Below are 15,803 nucleotides of genomic sequence, written 5' to 3' on the forward strand. Positions count from 1 at the left end.
TTGATGAGTGTCTGCATTCCATGGGAATTATTTTAATAACCCCCAAAAGTGATGAGTTTAGTCCCATAGCTAAAAATGATCCTGGATTTCTGCCACTGACAGAATAGAAAGCAATGCTACTAAGCTTTCGGTGTTGCTGATCATCCTTCCCAAATCTGACGTCTCAGCGGATTTGTGGACTTTTTCACTCCCAGAATTCCCTAGCACAGGAACTTTAAGACCTGTGGACTTCAACTCCTATAGAATTCCCCAGCCAGCACTGCTGGCTGCCAAGGTTGGACACCCCTGCCCTAGCCAATATTGGCATTGCTGACAATTCTAGTATTAAATGTGTTCACGCATCTAGAAATTACCAGTTTGCAAAAGGCTGGAACATGCAGCCCAACAAAGTGTTGCCAAGCAAGCAGTATAAAATTGGGCGGTGCTTTAAATTATAGATCAGTGTCTCACGTGCTCATCCTTGAAGTGAAACAATGGGTTTCTTTTTCCAGATATGAGAAGGATGTCCAAACTAGATAAAGAACAGACAAAACACCAAGGTCAAAAGAAAAGTCAAGATGGTGACAACATTGTGACTTTTTTTTTGACAACACCCCTCTGCCCGGCTGGCTGATAGAATGATTCTAAAATACAAATTTCTACTGTAATAAGCTTCATTGTGAGTGGACTTGAAACTTGATATTTTGATCTAATTAACACATCACCCTTTGCCTTCACACAACCATCCAAGTATAACTAAACTATGCTTTATTGAATCAACGTTTTGGTTAGTACCAGTGCATGGAACTATAATCCCACTGGATGATCACTAAAGCGCCCTGCATTAATAATTGACCCAAGTTTCATTAGGAACAATGCAACCGGCACAGAACAAGTAAATATCTGAATTTGTTAAAGGTTAAATCAGTCAACCGCTTGTCAAGTAAGATCAATCATTTGCCCAATAATAGTTCAGCCGATCGCCTGTCCTTTTGGAGTGCTGGTTCGCTTTGCAACCGATAGCTGCGTTCACACGACCCGCTTAAAACATGGTTAAGACCGATGACTGCATTTATTCATATTAGATTTTGTAATGGTCCACCTCGGGTTAGGTCTAGAGCAGTTCAGGCTGTTAATGCGAACTCCGATCACTTAGGTTTCAACCTAGCCAACTTTAAGATTTATGGACTTCAACTCCCAGAATTCCCCATCCAGCAAAGCTGGCTGAGGAATTCTGGGAATTGAAGTCCACAAGTCTTAAAGTTACCAAGGAGGAGGAGTGTTTGGAAACACGTGGGGGGGGGGAAGAGCCGCAGCCCTTTAAATTTAAAAAAAACCAGAAACTTCCGAGTCATTTCCTCTTTTCTTCCCCCTCATCCAATGAGCGCCCGACCTCTTTGGAGCGGCCCCGCCCCCTCCCACAGCAGACGCCCCGCCCCTTTCGGCTCCCGCCACCTCAGAACCGCGTCCCCGCCTCGCGCTCCGAGGGGCGGGCCTTTCCGCCGCGGTTGGCCGAGGCAGGGTGGAACGGCGCCGCCCTCGGCCACTGGCCTTCGGAGGGCGGGGTCGAGCGTCGAGCCGGGGAGACGCGGGAGAGAAAGAGGCGAGTCGCGGCCGGGAAGCTGAGCAGCTTCGGCCCGTCGTTCTGCCGGCCACCATGTTCCAAGGGCCCGAGTCCGACACGGCCAGACCCAGCTCCAGGTGAGGCGGCCGCGCGGCTGGGCTTTCCCCTCGGGAGGCCGCTGGGCCGGCCAGGCCGCTGCGAGGAGGGGGGGAGGGAGGGACTCCAAATCCCAGCATCCCCAGCCTGGAGATGGGCCGGCCCGCATCCCGACGCCTCTGCCGGGCGGGCGGAGGAACACGTGGACGCCGCCGCCTGAAAGGAGGGGGGCAGCTCTGTTCCCCCCCCCTTCCCCATTCCCGCTCAGGTCGCGTTCACACGACGCGTGTAACCCAGACCTGCAAGGTTTCACGCAGGTTTCGCGGGGCGCGTGAAAACTGGCCCCGCTTGTCCCGTGGGAATGACTACCTGGCTTGGGGTGTGGCGGTGAATCCCGCCTCGGGCGTCGCGCCCTTGGATGCCGGCAGCGGAGAGGCGATTCGGCTGGCTTGGGCTGGGCCAGCCGGCTGGAGACCCCCGGTGGGGTTGGGTGGGAGGCGAGATGCGGGGGGGGCTCCCTCCCCTCCCAAAAAAGTACCCTGCCAGCCCCTGCAACACGGGTGGGTGGGTGGGTGGGCGGCATGTAATTGCGTCTGCCTTGCTGGGAGCCAAATAAAGGTTAAGAGTGCTTATAATGCCCCCCTTGGAAGGCTGCCTCCGATATAAAAAAAAGATGTTGATAATCCTAGAAAGAGTGCAGAGAATAAAGAGGGGCTGCAGGATAAAACATACAAAGGAGGGCGGTTGCAGGAATTGGGTATGTCTAGTTTAATGAAAAGGGGGACATGTCAGCAGCCTTCCAGTATCTCAGGGGCTGCCCCAAAGAAGAGGGAGTCAAGCTCTTCTCCAAAGCCCCAGAAGGGAAGACAAGAAACCATGGATGGAAACGAATCAAGGAGAGAAGCAACCTGGAATTAAGGAGAAACTTCCTGACCGTTAGAACAATTAACCTGCCTCCAGACCTGGGTGCTCCTTCACTGGAAGCTTTCTAGACTAGACTGGTCAGCCATTTTCTTGGAATGGTATATAGCAGTGGTGGCGAACCTATGCCAGAGGCAGCACTCAGAGTCCTCTCTGTGGGCACGCATGCCATTGCCCCAGTCCTAGGCCTTCAGCTGGATTTTATAAAACCTTTTCGCTTTAAGCCTCCGCCGCCGTGTACAAAAAAAAAAGGTTCAATCAGTCAATTTCAACTTCTCCCGGGAAAAAAAGTTCTTGCAAAGTTGGAATGGATTGATTGAACTTTTTAGTCCCACCCAGTCTGCCGTTACCACTGCAGCCACGCCCACCCAATGGGCCACACCCACCCGGCACCCGACGATGCATAAGTGGGTTTGGGGTTGCAGTTTGAGCACTCGGTCTCTAAAAGGTTCGCCATCACTGGTATATAGGGTTCTCTACTTGAGCAGGGGGTTGGACTAGAAGACCTCCAAAGTCCCTTCAACCTCTGTAATTCTGGGAGAAGGGCTGATGGGAAACATTCCATGGAAGATCTTCTGGCCAAAAGGCACCCAAGCCTTGGTTAACTAAGTGGTTATTTATTTGTGGCATCCAGCCCAGTTTGTTTATTTGCTTGATTCTTATCTTTATTTTATTTATTCAATTTCTACTTCACCTCTCTCACCAAAGTGATTCTGGCTGGTTATAACTAACTCAAGGCAGCCAAGGTACATAAGATTCCTTCCTCTTCCTGATTTCCCCATAGCAACCCTGTGGGATGGGCTGGGCCGAGACAGTGCGACACTTAGCCCAAAGTCACCCAGCTGACTTCTGTGCCTAAAGCAGGACTAGAACTTGCCTTGGCATTATCTCCCCAAGTTGTAAAAATGCCCTGCTTGCAAAATCGAGTTGCCTGGGTTGTGTCTGTGATGCTGGTTGTTATGTTCCAGGATTTTAAACGCTTTCAGGGGTTTTTCAAGGTTTGTACAGTCTGCTAAACAGCATTACTGGCATCGGATAAATGGTGCGGGAATTTCCAAAATAGACATGTGGCAATTTCCATTGGAGGGAAATAGATAGATAGATAGATAGATAGATAGATAGATAGATAGATAGATAGATAGATAGATAGATCAATAAATAGTCGATCACCAAGAGAATAAAAATATAAAAATAGAATGATTTTATTTACTGAACCTAGCTTTCGTCAAGAGCTCTTGACATCAGGATGTAAACGGTAGTCGTTGGGAAAGCTTATATGCAACCGCTAATCATTTGCACTTGTTAAAAAATCTTTTTTATTGTTATATTTTTATTCTCTTGGTGATCGACTATTTATTGATTTTAACATGAACATACCCAAGAGTCATATTTTACTTGTATAGCTGATATATATATATAGCTATGTTGTTAGAACAATATTCTGCATGCGCCAGGAACAACTTTTTAATGGGCACATGTTGAGCGGCCGCTGCCTTTGCCTTGAGGGATTAAGGAAATGAATCTGAGTTGGGTTTCAAATGACCGAGATGAGTTTGATTGTTGTTCTTTTGAATCCCTCCGCCTGGTTACTAGTTTTGGAGTTGCGATGCTCCAGCATAAATTATCGATTGCCAAAGGGAATCAGGTGCCACCCAACCATGTTGCCTGCTCCTGAAATTCCAAGAAGGCTCAACTGCATTTGCTTGCTTTGTTACAAAGTGGGTGTGGGTTGTGAGACAGGGGAGTCTTTGCTGTTGTTATGCATCTCTGCAGTTTTGTGTCTTGCCTGAGGCATAAAATAATCTCTTTAAAACTGCTTATTCAGGCCATGTGCAGTGGCCTTTTTTTTAACTAAGCAGTAACTCTGGATAAAAGTTGGAATTCAATCCTTTTTTTACTCTGTCTCTCATAACTTAAAACAACAAATTCAATCTTTCATATGTTTAGACCTCTGGCTCCAAACAACTGGGAGTGGTTTTCAACAACAACAAAAAACATAAAAGCAATAGTAAACCCTACAACATAACAGAGCATTGTTTCAACTTTGGTATCGAAATCCTTTAAAAAGTTCCATGTATACTGCCTTCCAGCATGTAACAATGAACCCTTTGGATCTCCGGAGATAAAAGTGGGCCATAACAAAGCATCATGAAAGCAGTGCACCTTAGTTTCCCCTCTTCTGTTCTTGGAGTGGGGGGGGGTTGTCTCAACACCCCACCCCCATCCTCAACTGGCCATACTGATGGTCCTGCAGATAGTTTAGAGCAGAAGTCCCCAACCTTTTGGGCACCAGGGACTGGTTCCACAGAGAAAGGTTTTTCCACGGACCGGAGAGTGCGTGGTTTTGTGTACTGCCTGCATCCCATTGGATGGGGCTTTGCTTGTTGGTGCGGACCATTTGCTAGCATGTTGCAGAGCGGTCCCGGTCCACAGACCAGGGCTTAGGGACCCCTGGTTTAGAGCCATAACATACAGGGCTCTCTGTAAGTTAAAGCTAGAACATGGAATTGTATTTAGAAGCCTGTGGCTTCAGAGCAGCATTAAGGTTATGTGAAATGGATAATTCTCACCTGTTAGTAAGCCACTGCATTCTACAGCATCACTTCCAAGTAGCTTTCAAAGCGATGAGAGTGTGTTGCTAGGATATTATCTCCCTTAAAAGGTCATAACTGACATACCAGCCAAACCTGGGCAAAAGCCTCATTAGTCACAGTCCCCATTTGCCAGTCTAGCTGCCAATGTAGCTGTTGTCTATAAGGGGACCCCAAATTGTGAAATCCCTCCTAAATGTTCCCCTTTTATATTTGACAAGAGCAGTGCACAGTGGTCTCTGGATAAACAGCATTGCCACATCTTTCAAGAATTCTGTCCAGGTTTGTTTTTCTTTTTTCAGCCTCTAGGCACTGAAACAATCCCCACCCAGTTCACATGATCCATGTTGGCCTTCCACAAGCTCCTGAAACTCTTTCCCCAGGCATCAAACTAGTTGGAAAGGTGTCCAACCATGGCAACTTTAAGACTTAGGGACTTCAATTCCCAGAATTCTAAGGGAACTGAAGGTTGCCACGGTTGGATACCCCTGGGCTAGACATGGGATGAGCCCTGGAAATCGCAGTTGCCTAAATGCCTTTTTCAAGTTAAATTCGAGATAGATTAGCTGCCTGTGGAAAAAATGATTTGCAGGTAAATTGTGTGAAGTAATGCCAAACCATATCTGAATGACTGGCCTACTTATATAATTTCCTTTGGATGAAGATACAACACTGCAGGCTCTTTTCCACTGCGGCACATTGAAAGAAAATAGCTATAATTCTATGGTGGAGTTACCTTCATTTCTTCTTCTTTTCCAAACAGTTTGGTTGTACAGGAAATTTGGTTTATGAAATAAGCATGGTAAATGTCTGGTGTGGATTATAATAGTATCTGCAATTTTTACCATCCCTTTGGCAAGCGGTATTACCAATGAAATAACTACTTTTTAGATCATAATCTCTCAACTATCACTGAGATTACATATTCCTGAAATGTATTAATCAGTCCTAGATCACTCCTCCTTTTTTACAGTATACAGCAAATGTATAATCCTTCAGAGTGTATATTGTACAGTCGTCTGTACAAGATCTACCACCAAAATCATGTTCCTTATTGGTGCAGCTTATAGCTTTTCAAGCAAGTTGGTCTTTACTTAGAAAGTGATCCTCCATTGACTGCAGCAGGTGAACAATGCATGCTAAGGTATCCCATACAAAGAATATAAGTTTGTTAATTTTCTGTGACACAGTCTTTCATGTGCCGTTTGCATTTGTTGCTGAACTGAGCCCCCATCTCTTTCCAATTGAAAGCATGCTGGCTGGGAGTTGAAGTCCACAAGTCTTACAAGTCACCAAGGTTGGACACCCCTAATTTAATCCTTCATAGACCAATAAAGAGCAGTTATTATAATAGGCAATAACACAAATCTATAATCTTTTTTTTTTAAGTGTATATGTCATGGTTCCGGCAGATGAAACTCTTCAAAGAACTTGGAGGCATTGTTTACCTTAAGGAATCTTTATTCAAGTAGCATAGCATCCGCACGTACATAGGCAAAGCCAAAATCTGAATCCCTCTCCCCTGAGCACATAGTATCAAAGCACAATTCCCTCCTCTAATTCACAGTCATAAATCACATTCTCCAATTAGTTTGAAATGCAGGCTTTCCCTCCAGTTCTTCAACCTGGCCATTTCTTATCATTTCTTATTTCAAAAAACCTTGGGTCTCACACTAGTTACAATATTGTTATGTCTAACTAAACTCCCATGCACATTCCTCCTCCCCCCCCCAGTATCATCTAATTCTAAGAGTAAAACATAAGAAGGAAACCGGCTGCAGCTCCATATGTTGTCAAAGCAAGAACATCCAACAGTATAACTTGGTGTGTATCTCCTAACCAGTATTCAAACGCTGTAGTTTTCACCGATTCATCAAAGGGTGTCAACAAGTTCCTGAGGGATAAACTGAGCTCAGCCTGTTCAGCCTTCTTCCTCAGCTTGGAATTGGGTGTGGTTGTGGCCTCACCCAGCAACTGAAGGGAAAGGAAAATCAAATCACTATCCAGAAGAATCAAGCCAATTGTTGATCCTACTTTGCAACAATCCCTTTTGTGGGTGGGGGGCGGGGAGGAAGTGTACATACAGTTCTCATAGGAAAGGTCTGCACTAAGAACATTATTTGCCAGTACTGTACAGCCTGATACTTTAATCCGAATTCCTCATGCGGATTTAAACAAATGCTAATTTTGAAGATGCTTAAGTATTGCAGGCGCCAAGAAACTCTTGTTACCTCCTCCGAAAAAAATTTTTTAGATCAAAGACTGCCAGATAAAATAGGACATTTATTAATCAGTGCTGACCAGGGGTTGCCCACCCTGAATAGATGGAAGCTAATTAAGGAGAGAACCAATCTGGAATTAAGGAGAAATGTCCTAACATTTGGAACAATTAATCAGAGGAAGCCTTGCCTCCAGAGGCTGTGAATGTTCCAACACTGGAAGTTTTTAAGAAGAGATTAGAGAACTATTTATCTCAATAGGGTTTCCTGCCTGAGCAGGAGATTGGACTAAAACACCTCCAAGGTCCGTTCTAACTCTATTGTTCAGTTTTTTTTAAACCATTCTATGCCCAAACCATGGTTTCCAATTTAAAGGATCCCACAATTCACAGTTATATTAAATGGAAGTCGAATGAACAGTATAATAACTGGACCTTACCCGCCACCGCCTAGTTCTGAGTATAGAGTAACTTTTATAATCACGGTTGATTGAGGATTGTCTTCTACCAAACAGGGTGCTGCAACCACCGGGTGGAACCTCCAGCAATCTCTTTGGCAGTCCAGACGTGTCCGCCTCTTCCAAGTCACAGAAAATGGCCTCCAACATATTTGCAGCAGCGGAAGAACCCTTGAATTTCCCAAAGCGAACGAATCCCCCAGGTAAGAGCCACGCTCTTCTTGAAAATACTGGGGATGGGAGTGGCAGGTTTGATAGGTTCGTCCGTGAAACCAGGTAACTGTCATTTATCATTTGAAGAGCCGTGGGGGTGCAGTGGTTAGAAGGCAGTTGTTAATTGTTGTTGTTAATTGCGAAGTCGTGTCCGACCCATCGCGACCCCATGGACAACGTTCCTCCAGGTCTTCCTGTCCTCTACCATCTTCTGGAGTCCATTTAAGTTCACACCTACTGCTTCAGTGACTCCATCCAGCCACCTCCTTCTCTGTCGTCCCCTTCTTCTATTGCCCTCAATCTTTCCCAGCATTAGGCTCTTCTCCAGTGAGTCCTTCTTTCTCATTAGGTGGCTAAAGTACTTGAGTTTCAACTTCAGAATCTGGCCTTCTAAAGAGCAGTCAGGGTCGATCTCCTCTAGGACTGACCGGTTTGAACGCCTTGCAGTCCAGGGGACTCGCAGGAGTCTTCTCCAGCACCAGAGTTCAAAGGCCTCCATTCTTTGGTGCTCAGCCTTTCTTATGGTCCAACTTTCACAGCCATACATTGCAACTGGGAAAACCATGGCCTGGACTATACGCACTTTTGTTGGCAGGGTGATTTAGAAGGCAGTATTGCAGGCTAACTCTGCCGACTGCCAGCAGTTCGATCCTGACCGGTTCAAGGCTGACTCGGCCTTCCATCCTTCCGAGGTCGGTAAAATGAGGACCTAGATTGTTGGGGGCAAAATGCTAAGTAAACGGCTTAGAGAGGGCTGTAAAGCACTATGAAGCGGTATATAAATCTTAAGTGCTATTGTTATTGCAGTTTTTAGACAACACTGATCTCTTGGGAACTTGCATAAGGCGTAAAATTTTTTTTTTAGTGCCGTTGTCACTTCGAACAATCACTAAATGAACTGTTGTAAGTCGAGGACTACGTGTCTCTTTTAAGGGATGTTAATGCTTCACTTACAGTCCAGATGGTAAAACTTGCTTACCCAGCCACGAAGTTGTGCAAATCTCCGGCTTAGATGTGGTTTTTTTGCATGGTAATTTAATTCGATAAAGGGCTTTCTGTAACAATTCCCTTTTTTCCTCCCCCTATTTGTAATGCTGTAAGACTGTAATAAAGGACTATTGAGAAGCAGAAAGGAAAAGCAACAGGATTTTAAAAAGGAAACCCTTAGCCAAAGGTGGGCAAGCGTGTCTCGGTCCCAAAGGGCCTCAACATCCTGGCTAGAGGGTCCGCTGTCTGTTTCCTCCAGCCCTGGAGAATCGGAGAGGAAGAGCAGCTCCTGTAAACTTCCTCCACTATTGTTGCCTTGCAGGTGGGAAGGACAGTGGCATTTTTGAGGATCATAAACCTAATGAATCCCGGCAATTTATAAATCCACCTGGAGGAAAAACAAGCAACATCTTTGGGACTCCGTCACCTGTCAGCACAGTCAAAGCACATCCAAATAAGCCCAAGGTAACTCGCTTACAGCTTCCGCGCACTTTCTTTTCTTTAAAAAAAAGGGGGGAGGGCAAAAGGAGAGCCCAAGTTACAGTAATATCTATGTAGGCAAAGCAATTTGTGTCTGTGTAAAGCAGTGGTTCTCAACCTATGGGTCGGGACCCCATTTGGGGTCGAATGACCATTTCACGGGGGTCGCCAAACAACGCAGTCCGCCATTTTTTCCCCCTTTTCCTTAGCTGTGCTATTCCCTTTTATTCTATTGGCTTCTGCAAACGGTGCTGCACCAGTTGAGTAGTCCTCGACTTACGACCGGTTGAGTAGTCCTCGACTTACGACCGGTTGGGGGTCGCGGCATTAAAAAGGTTGAAAACCACTGGTGTAAAGGAAGCTGTTGAATATGCCCTTCCAGGGCTACGGAAACGTGTTACAAAACTAACGTTGTCTTGATTGGGCAGGCAATAGAAATAATCTAGCATTAAAATCGACCGTAGGGGAAACATTGGTGTTAAGACAAAACCAAATCTAAAGATTTGAAGAGTTCTTGGTGCTCCTTGAGTTTGCTTGTTTTCCTGCAGGGGTTTCATGACCCAAACTGGGTAACATCCTCACTAGCACTGATGAGGTTACCTAGTTTGGTAATGAAACGTCTGCAAGAAAACAAGCAAGCTCAGAGAGCACCATTTCAGCCCTGAGCTAAAAATATTCTCCTTTAGCAGTCTCTAAAAAAATTTTTTTTCTCTGATGCAGGATCCAGAGTTTGCATGTCCTAGAGTTTGCTTTGTAAAGCTGAATTGCCAGACTTGATTTTTCTTACAGCTCGGAAGGATTCTCAGCCAGTGAAAAACGGCCTTTTCAAACCTTGGTTAATATCTGGAACCTTTTTCCCCTTCTTATCCAGGATCACACCTTTCTCTTGAATGATAGAGGAGGTTCAGCACGGGAAATAAAAGGTAATTGGAGCAAGAATTCTGGGATTCGGTCAGTTCCATTATTTTATTAATACTTGAAAAACCACATTGTAGCTTTACTGCTAGATACTTTAGAGCAGGAATCTCCAACCTTTGTTAAATGTAAGACCTGTCTATTCAACTGCCAGATTTCTCCAGCCAATAAGATTGGGGAATTCTGAGAGTTGGGAGTCCACAAGCCTTAAAGTTGCCCAGCTTGGACGCCTCTGGTTTAAAGAGAGATTCACTGAAACTTCCATTATCCCTCTTAAGAGATTTCCCCATGTGATCCTTACCATGTACCACATTTGACAGGCCACGCTACAAATGTTAAAGAGTTTCAGACAGTCCCTCCTGACCCACTGTCCTCCCATGTGATCGTGTGGGGGAAGCATTGTATAAGCTGGACTAGCTTAAGATCTACTTCAGATGGCAGGAGTGGAAGACTAAGTGGGAGTAGTAACTGAATCAAACGCCGCACCAAGTTTGGGAGCCTTGCGTGCAAAATCCAGGCGTTGCCAGCTTAGTTGTAGTGCAACCCAACGATTGAGGACTGCGTTCTAACTCGCAACCTATCATCTTGCCCTCTTCCAGAAGACCAAAGGCCACCGGGAGAACTGCCGAAGGAGAAGAAGGACCTGCCGAAGGAGACCACCAAAGAACCAGGCCCCAAGATAGATGATCACGAGCCCAGGCTGGGACCACGGCCGCGTTCTCATAACAAAGTCCTCAACCCCCCGGGAGGCAAATCTAGCATTGCGTTCTATTAGGGAAGACCACTTCCTCCTCAACCCCCTCCCCCAATGTCTTAAGCTTTGATTATCAGAACCCAAAGGCTAATTTTCTGGTGCTTGAAGGAGGGAGGCGCTTAGTAGTTTGGCTTATTCAGACCATGCTAGCATTTGGCGTAAGCCAGGGGTGGTGAACCTGGGCTCTTTTATGACTGGTGGACTTCAACTCCCAGAATTCCTGAGCCAGCCATGATGAGAGGAAAGGGAGAGCTTTCCAAGCTGAGCTATGCTGGCTCAGGAACTCTGGGAGTTGAAGTCCACGAGTTATAAAAGAGCCAAGGTTCCCCACCCCTGGCGTAAGCCTTTCAGGTGTTCTCTTTGTAAGACAGGGATGCTCCTTCCTTCCCTCTGCATTCTGCACCCAGTTAAGGAAGGCTCCCTGTGATGGCTTGCAGAGCACATTCCAGTTAAGGTGCAATACCAACTTTTTGATCTGCCAGCTAGGCAATACAGCCTTCAGGAGATTTTGTCTGTCTGTAAAAAAAGAGGGAGGCTGCTTCAATCTGCCTTGGAAAAGAGAGTTGATTGTCATTATGCAAAAGAAAAAACATCTTTGGTTCCCTTTAGCAACTTCTGTCTCCCCTTTGCCAGGTCTTTCCATGTAGAAGCAGCACTGTCACCTTTAACTACATCAGGTGGCGCTTAAGGGCACTGTTTTGTTTTTTGCAGTTCTTGGCCTCACCCCTTCTACTCCCTCTACCAACGGGGGGGGGAATCAGACTGTGGGGGCCTACCAGTTCTTGTAGGGCAGGCAGTGACAAAAGAGGTGGGGCCTGAGTAACGAACAGTTACTTAACCATGGGGGTCTCGTAACTCACATATTTGCCCTCCTGTGCTTTCCTGGAACAATTTTTCATCTTATTACATGTTCACCTATTTTATCTCCTGTTCAGCACCTCCTTCCCACCTGTACCCACTTCAAACATCACATAGTGCCAATTCATGTGGCCTCATAGATTCTGAACACCCGGGGGTCTCCAAGCTTGGCTACTTTAAGACTTGTGGACTTCTAACTCCCAGAATTTCTCAGCCAGCCACGTTGCTTGAGGAATTCTGGGAGATGAAGCCCACAAATTGCAAAGTAGCCATGGTTTGAGAGCCCTGCTGAAACACCCATTCCTCAAATGGCCAGGGTGTTCTTCTAACAGTTAGAAAGCTTGAAAACCAAGTTATTGAAACTGCTTTCTCGGAAGAATAGAAAAGCTTTCATCTTTTAAAAAAAAAAAATCTGTAAGAGGTCACTTATTCTTCAGTTCCTGGAAAGCAGGGAGCTTCCAGATGTATCAGCTGAACGCTAACATCTCTGTGCCTTTTAACTTGCAGGAGAATATTTAAACACCCTTACATTGCCTATATCCTTTAAACTGTGAATGTCACCTTCCTGTGAATTTTTAACCTAATTCTTAAGATGACCTAAGGATGATCTAAGGAGGCCTATTTCTAACAGTATCGTTGGGAAGGGGTCAACCCTAGTTCTTGCACATACACTCACTTATTCCATTTTTAAACCTCAGCAGGAAGCAAGCGAGGACAACATTCCCTTGTAGAGAGTATGATGTCTGGATAACTGGAATGTCATTTATTTAGTTTTATTGACAACTAACGCTCTTATATCCCCAGAGCTGTCCTGCCCTAACATTTCCTCCAATCATATAGTCTCGTCCCTGTGAGCATATTTTTAAGTATTATGAGAAAACTGCATATTTTTGTAATGTTTCAGTTACCTGTTTCACATTGGAACAAAGATGAGTTGACCCACCATAAAGCAGCCCAGATCCATTCTTAACATTCAAATAACCTTGCTCTATAATTCAAAGGACCTTCAAAAGCAAGCAGAGCCACCTTAGAATGGATTTGTTATCCTTGTTGACAAGAAGCTATGAAAAAGACCAATCCCAAAATACATTCCAGCATTCATTGTTGAATCCCCATAAAAAACAGGATTGCGGGAAGGCAAAGATAAGACGACAAAATCAAATACTATCTCCCTTGTTTCTCCTTCCTTGTCTGTTTGGCTGAGGTATTTTCAACCATGTCCTACTGATACCATTTCTGCTTTTTTGCTATGCAGATGCAGCTCAGGGTAACAAATCCCAAAGGGCAGCCAGTGACTTATCCTAGAAGATTGCCCAAGGTGTGTATTAAATGTAGTATTTTGCAGGAGAGGATAGAAGCAAGAGAGTGTTGCAAATTAGTGAGATATGACTGCCAAGGAAAAGAGGATCGAAGGAGCAGGGCGGCTGCTTCCGTGCTTGTTCCTATTGTGAAATTGTCTTTGGCAGATTTAGAAACTTGGTTACAATGCTTATATTGCATAGAATCAAGGAGAAATGTTGTAGTGTTATAGTCCTGCTACATATTATATTTAATGGTTAGCTAACCTCTCCAGGCACAAGCTGGAGGTAAGGAGTAACCTAGCTGATTATTAGAGCTGATTCAAGAACCCTGCTAGTCTCTTCACATCACTGTTGCTTCCAGGATGTTTATAATCTACATTATTTGGTGGCTGTCGTCTTGCACTGTTTCCCAGAATTGCAGGGTGAGTTTGTGAAGAGACAAAAGGGAAAAGGTCTCCATGTTTCTGGATGAGGTCCTTCTAGACCAGGGGTGTCCAACCTTGGCAATTCTTAAGACTTGTGGATTTCAACTCCCAGCTGGCTGGGGAATTCTGATAGCTGAAGTCCACAAGTCTTAAACTGCCAAAGTTAGACGTCCCTGATCTACAGTGTAGCAGGATTGCTCAATGTGGAAATGGTCAGACCATCGTAGTTTGCCTTTTCAGCTCCCATTTTCTGTTGGAATTCATCAAGCACATCAGAGAACCTCTGTAGAATAGCTTGATCCATCCGCAATAACACAACTTCTTTGCCAAGTATTTTTGAGATACTCTATAGTACCAGAAGTTGAAATGGTTTAGCATTTTGATAAACTATGAACTAAGTAGTCAAGCCATGCTTGAATCTCAGCGCTGGTTTAATAATTCTTGCCAAGTTCTTCCATACGGTTGGCTGTAGTAAATACCATCTCTTCAGTACTAGGGAGATGGGAAAAAACGAACAGTGAAATGCAGACACTGTGTAGCTTTGTAATAAACCGAGCAATATGAAAACAATCGGCCAACGCCAGCTTTGGATGCCATTTGCCTAGGTCGTTGCTGCACATGGATTACTTGGGATTGCAAAATTTCAAAGGGGTGTTTTCACCAGAGCTTCTTTCTCTATTAGCCTTTTTTTTCCAGCTAAGCCTTAAGTTATGATTTATCTTTGTGCCTATCGTTGTTTTTTTTTTTTTTTTTAGGGGAGGCTGAGGGTTACACTGTGTATCCAAAAAGGGTATTTTTTTCTTTTTTTAAAAAAAGAAAACTACACCAGAAGTTAATGATAACTCAAATGTGTTGAATCATGTGCTGTTTAATAAACAACTGTATTTTGTTAGTCTGTTACAGTAGAGCTGATGGATTCTACAAGTCTTTTTATCCCATTATAAGTCTCATGAGTTATACATGTACAAACTAAGAGTATCTAAGCCAGGGGTAGGCAACCTCGGCTCTTTTATGACTCATGGACTTCAACTCCCAGAATTCCTGGGAGCTGACTCAGGAATTCTGGGAGTTGAAGTCCATGAGTCATAAAAGAGCCGAGGTTGCCTACCTGTGATCTAAGTCCAAGTCTTGTACAAAAAAAAAAAAATCATTTCTTGCCAAGCAACTGGCAATCCAGAAATTTTACTGTAACCAAACTAGCAGTCTATTACATGAATTGTAAAGAATGCGATTGTTGGGGGCAAAACAGAAACAAGATTTATAAAATTCCTTTTATTTGTGCTAATAGACGTTGTGAGGTGGCACGATCATTTTAGCTATGCCACCTTGACATTCATCCTTAAACTGACTGTTCAGTTTCCATAGGCAAATCCACTCATTCCTAAGACGGTGAACGGGTTAAGGGTGCAAAACAGTTCCTTTTGTGAAATCTGACAATCTGTAGAGAGGAAGGAGAATTACCCCAGTTCTTCCTGTTACAAATAGATAATGTTTTTGTTCTGCTGAAATGCCTTTAAGTCTTTCTTTGTAATAGTGATCAGGGAAGTAGTATGAACCTGACTGAATCCATTGCTGAGCCATTGGTTCTCGTGTAAGTCAAGGCTGGCTGGTATATCTGCATTTTTTAAAAAAAAAATTCAATCCCTTTGTAACATTACCACTATTCCTTTTTCCCAGTGTCCAAATGTGAAGAGTGTTGCTATTAGACAAATCAAGTTGTGTCCATTGTTCTTTATATCATTTGACAATTAAAAACTAATTAAGTTGCCCGTCTTATTTTTATGTGAATTGGGCTACACGGGCATTCTGAGAAACGTTAAATAGCTCTAACCCAGGGGTAGGCAACCTTGGCTCTTTCATGACTCGTGGACTTCAACTCCCAGAATTCCTGAGCCAGCATGGCTCAGCTTGGAAACCTCTCCCTTTCCTCTCAATGTGGCTGGCTCAGGAATTCTGGGAGTTGAAGTCCACGAGTCAGAAAGTGGCCTAGGCCAGGGGTAGGCAACCTTGGCTCTTTTATGACTCGTGGACTTCAACTCCCAG

General features: G+C 44.6%; 1 protein-coding gene across 1 annotated transcript; it reads left to right on the forward strand.

Annotated features, from left to right (window-relative positions):
• The first annotated feature begins 1,523 nt into the window (after positions 1 to 1,523).
• Positions 1,524 to 15,527, forward strand: JPT2 (Jupiter microtubule associated homolog 2). The gene is made up of 5 exons (XM_039360465.1): positions 1,524 to 1,680; positions 7,885 to 8,030; positions 9,350 to 9,492; positions 10,379 to 10,430; positions 11,022 to 15,527. Exons 1-5 carry the CDS (start codon positions 1,637 to 1,639, stop codon positions 11,195 to 11,197), a joined length of 561 nt encoding a protein of 186 aa, XP_039216399.1. The 5' UTR covers positions 1,524 to 1,636; the 3' UTR covers positions 11,198 to 15,527.
• Positions 15,528 to 15,803: the final 276 nt, after the last annotated feature.

The sequence above is a fragment of the Crotalus tigris genome, unplaced genomic scaffold, assembly GCF_016545835.1.
Source record: "Crotalus tigris isolate CLP2741 ecotype Arizona unplaced genomic scaffold, ASM1654583v1 scf7180000019173.45859301935:6455823, whole genome shotgun sequence".
Lineage (NCBI taxonomy): Eukaryota > Metazoa > Chordata > Lepidosauria > Squamata > Viperidae > Crotalus > Crotalus tigris.

What these genes read in the sequence shown, in the direction of transcription:
- JPT2 (XM_039360465.1), top strand. Translation starts at nt 1,637, where the DNA reads ATGTTCCAAGGGCCCGAGTCCGACACGGCCAGACCCAGCTCCAG. An exon ending in CACATCCAAATAAGCCCAAG is followed by an intron (nt 9,493 to 10,378) that starts GTAACTCGCTTA and finishes CTTCTTATCCAG; the next exon opens with GATCACACCTTTCTCTTGAA. An exon ending in TTCAGCACGGGAAATAAAAG is followed by an intron (nt 10,431 to 11,021) that starts GTAATTGGAGCA and finishes GCCCTCTTCCAG; the next exon opens with AAGACCAAAGGCCACCGGGA.